Raw genomic sequence first — 2,152 nt, 5'->3', positions numbered from 1 at the left:
ACCAAGTTCAAATGCACTAGAAAGAGGACACAACACAAATGAAAGTGATAGTTCAAAACTACTCTGTATTTTCTTAATTTGACTGCAGGAATCATTTCTTAAATCAGCTTCACTCAGAAATTTGAGCTTCTGCTCTTTGCCCTCTGCATTACCCACAGAGCACAATAAAATTGGAATAATACACAGGCAAAAATAGTCACAGATCCAAATATCTGGACACCAGATCATGGTTCTTGTTAATAACTCTTAAGTCTTACTTCTTTACCCTTAATTTTTGGCCATATATCTTTATAAAACACTCTACAAAGCAGGAATCTCTAAGTTTATTGGGTACCAAATGAAATTTGGGAGGAAAACTAATTAACAACCACATAAATATCAAGACTGTTATTGCACAACATAACATGCAGAACAGCTTTAAGCCCCCCTGGCATACCTGCAGTGATGTGCTCGCTCAGGTTTGATACTACAGCACTTGGGACATTTGTAGATCACTTCTCCTGGTTTCAGCTGCAAATTATCCATGTATTCTTTAGTGGCATTTCCTTTGGGCACAGCCCCCTGGAATCATTTCAATTAGAGGAGAGAAAGCTTCTTAAATGGCAGGAGAGCATTAAAAAATACATTTTCTAGACTTACTAGCAGTAATCTCAGGATAATTGCTGCAATAAGTTCATTTAGTCAAAGCTAGGGCTGCTCTAAGCCAGAATCAATTCCAAAGGCATAAATTACCTCTGCCTGACCTCAAATTCAGTTTCATTTCAGCAAAGTCTCATATTTGGCCAAGTATTAGCATAATTCTCACAGAACCTAAAAAATGAAGAGGGAGACACATCTTTCCCTGCAGCTAAAAGCACTACAGGTTGGTAGCTGCTGAGAAGTTACTATGAGCTTTTCTTGTGCTATTTGATTATTGGGCCAAGAGTTAAATCAGCAACAACTACTTGAAAGATGTTATTTTGATTCTCTGAACCCAAGGTTTAGTCACCTGCCCCATGGACACAAGTTTTTGAGAACCAACTCATCCTTTTTCCCTTTAGAATTCAGCTTTTAGCTTGGGCACTGTCAGTATGAACCACGACTGGCTTTATTCTACATCTAGTATCCCCCTGCTGCCTCCTGCTACTGTCACAGTTGGTGTAGCTTCATGGTAAACAAATGAAGGAACTGATTCAGAAACAAAATAACCCACCAAGGAAAAGAAATTTATGTTTAGTGATTAGTTCTCTGAGCTGTTCACCCCAGAGCTGCATTAGCAGCTGTTTCAACACAGTGAGGGAGAGGATGGGCAGGAATGGTGAGCAGGATTGCTTCTTCCAGGAAGGCTCAGGAGTTCACAATCTGACTTTGGATCAGTAAGAAGAGAAAGGACAACACTACTGTCACCTCACTTATTTGTGGAGCTTATCTGTGTGGGGAAGTGATTGTGAAATAAACTGGGGTGTGACTAAGTGCAATGGCCCTTGTGTACCAACTCCTCCAGGTCAGCACTTCCCTCACCCAAGGAGAGCCTTCTCCATGTCAGCTTCAATCAACTGCAATGGCCTACAATTATTTCTCATTCAAAGAAAGCTCTTAAGGAAGTTTGGGGACAGAATTAGGAGCAGCAGCAACTCAAGATGCCGTTGCAAAACACCTCTGTGCTCAGGCAGAAAGTTCTCGTTGCCTATGGCAACACAACTATGTGTTTATGTAGCCCAAGTCACAGCCCAAATCCTGCCTCAGCTGAATGCTCGGGCTAAGAGGTGCTTCAAACCTGAGCCCTGCAGGGGGACAAACTGAGTGAGAGCTCCTTAAACACTCATGTTGTACTCCTGAAGTGCTTTTTGCAATATGAATGTTCCCACTGAAGTGTAAACTTGGTGAATTCACTCTGAGAGAACTCCCAAAGCCCAAATTTCTCTTGTTCCAGGGAGATTCAGGCTTATAAAACACCTCTCACATTCACCTGTCACTAAGGATGATAACTTCAGCCCATGTTTTTAGCATTTTGCTGATGAAAATATGCTCCATTTCCAAACCATCTTCACAGTCTCAGTGACACCAATTCCATTCTATGAAAAATCTATTTTTAGATTTATAAATTTAATTCACATATGTTTTGAGGCAGTTTATTCCTTTTTTTCTCTTCAATCTTAGTTTCTATCACAGT

The 2,152-nt window shown here is 40.6% G+C and overlaps 1 protein-coding gene across 1 annotated transcript in view; it reads right to left on the bottom strand.

Annotated features, from left to right (window-relative positions):
* Positions 1-436: 436 nt before the first annotated feature.
* Positions 437-2,152, bottom strand: part of LOC103803407 (palmitoyltransferase ZDHHC7-like) — a gene marked incomplete at its 3' end in the record, with an annotated part of 3,402 nt that continues 1,686 nt past the window's right edge. The window contains exon 2 of the mRNA XM_009075958.1: positions 437-561. Coding sequence (XP_009074206.1) covers positions 437-561 — 125 coding nt within the window. The remainder of the gene's footprint in view (positions 562-2,152) is intronic.

This window comes from Acanthisitta chloris, unplaced genomic scaffold (assembly GCF_000695815.1).
Source record: "Acanthisitta chloris isolate BGI_N310 unplaced genomic scaffold, ASM69581v1 scaffold33725, whole genome shotgun sequence".
NCBI classification, from domain to species: domain Eukaryota; kingdom Metazoa; phylum Chordata; class Aves; order Passeriformes; family Acanthisittidae; genus Acanthisitta; species Acanthisitta chloris.
This window is presented reverse-complemented; position numbering and strand designations above follow the sequence as displayed.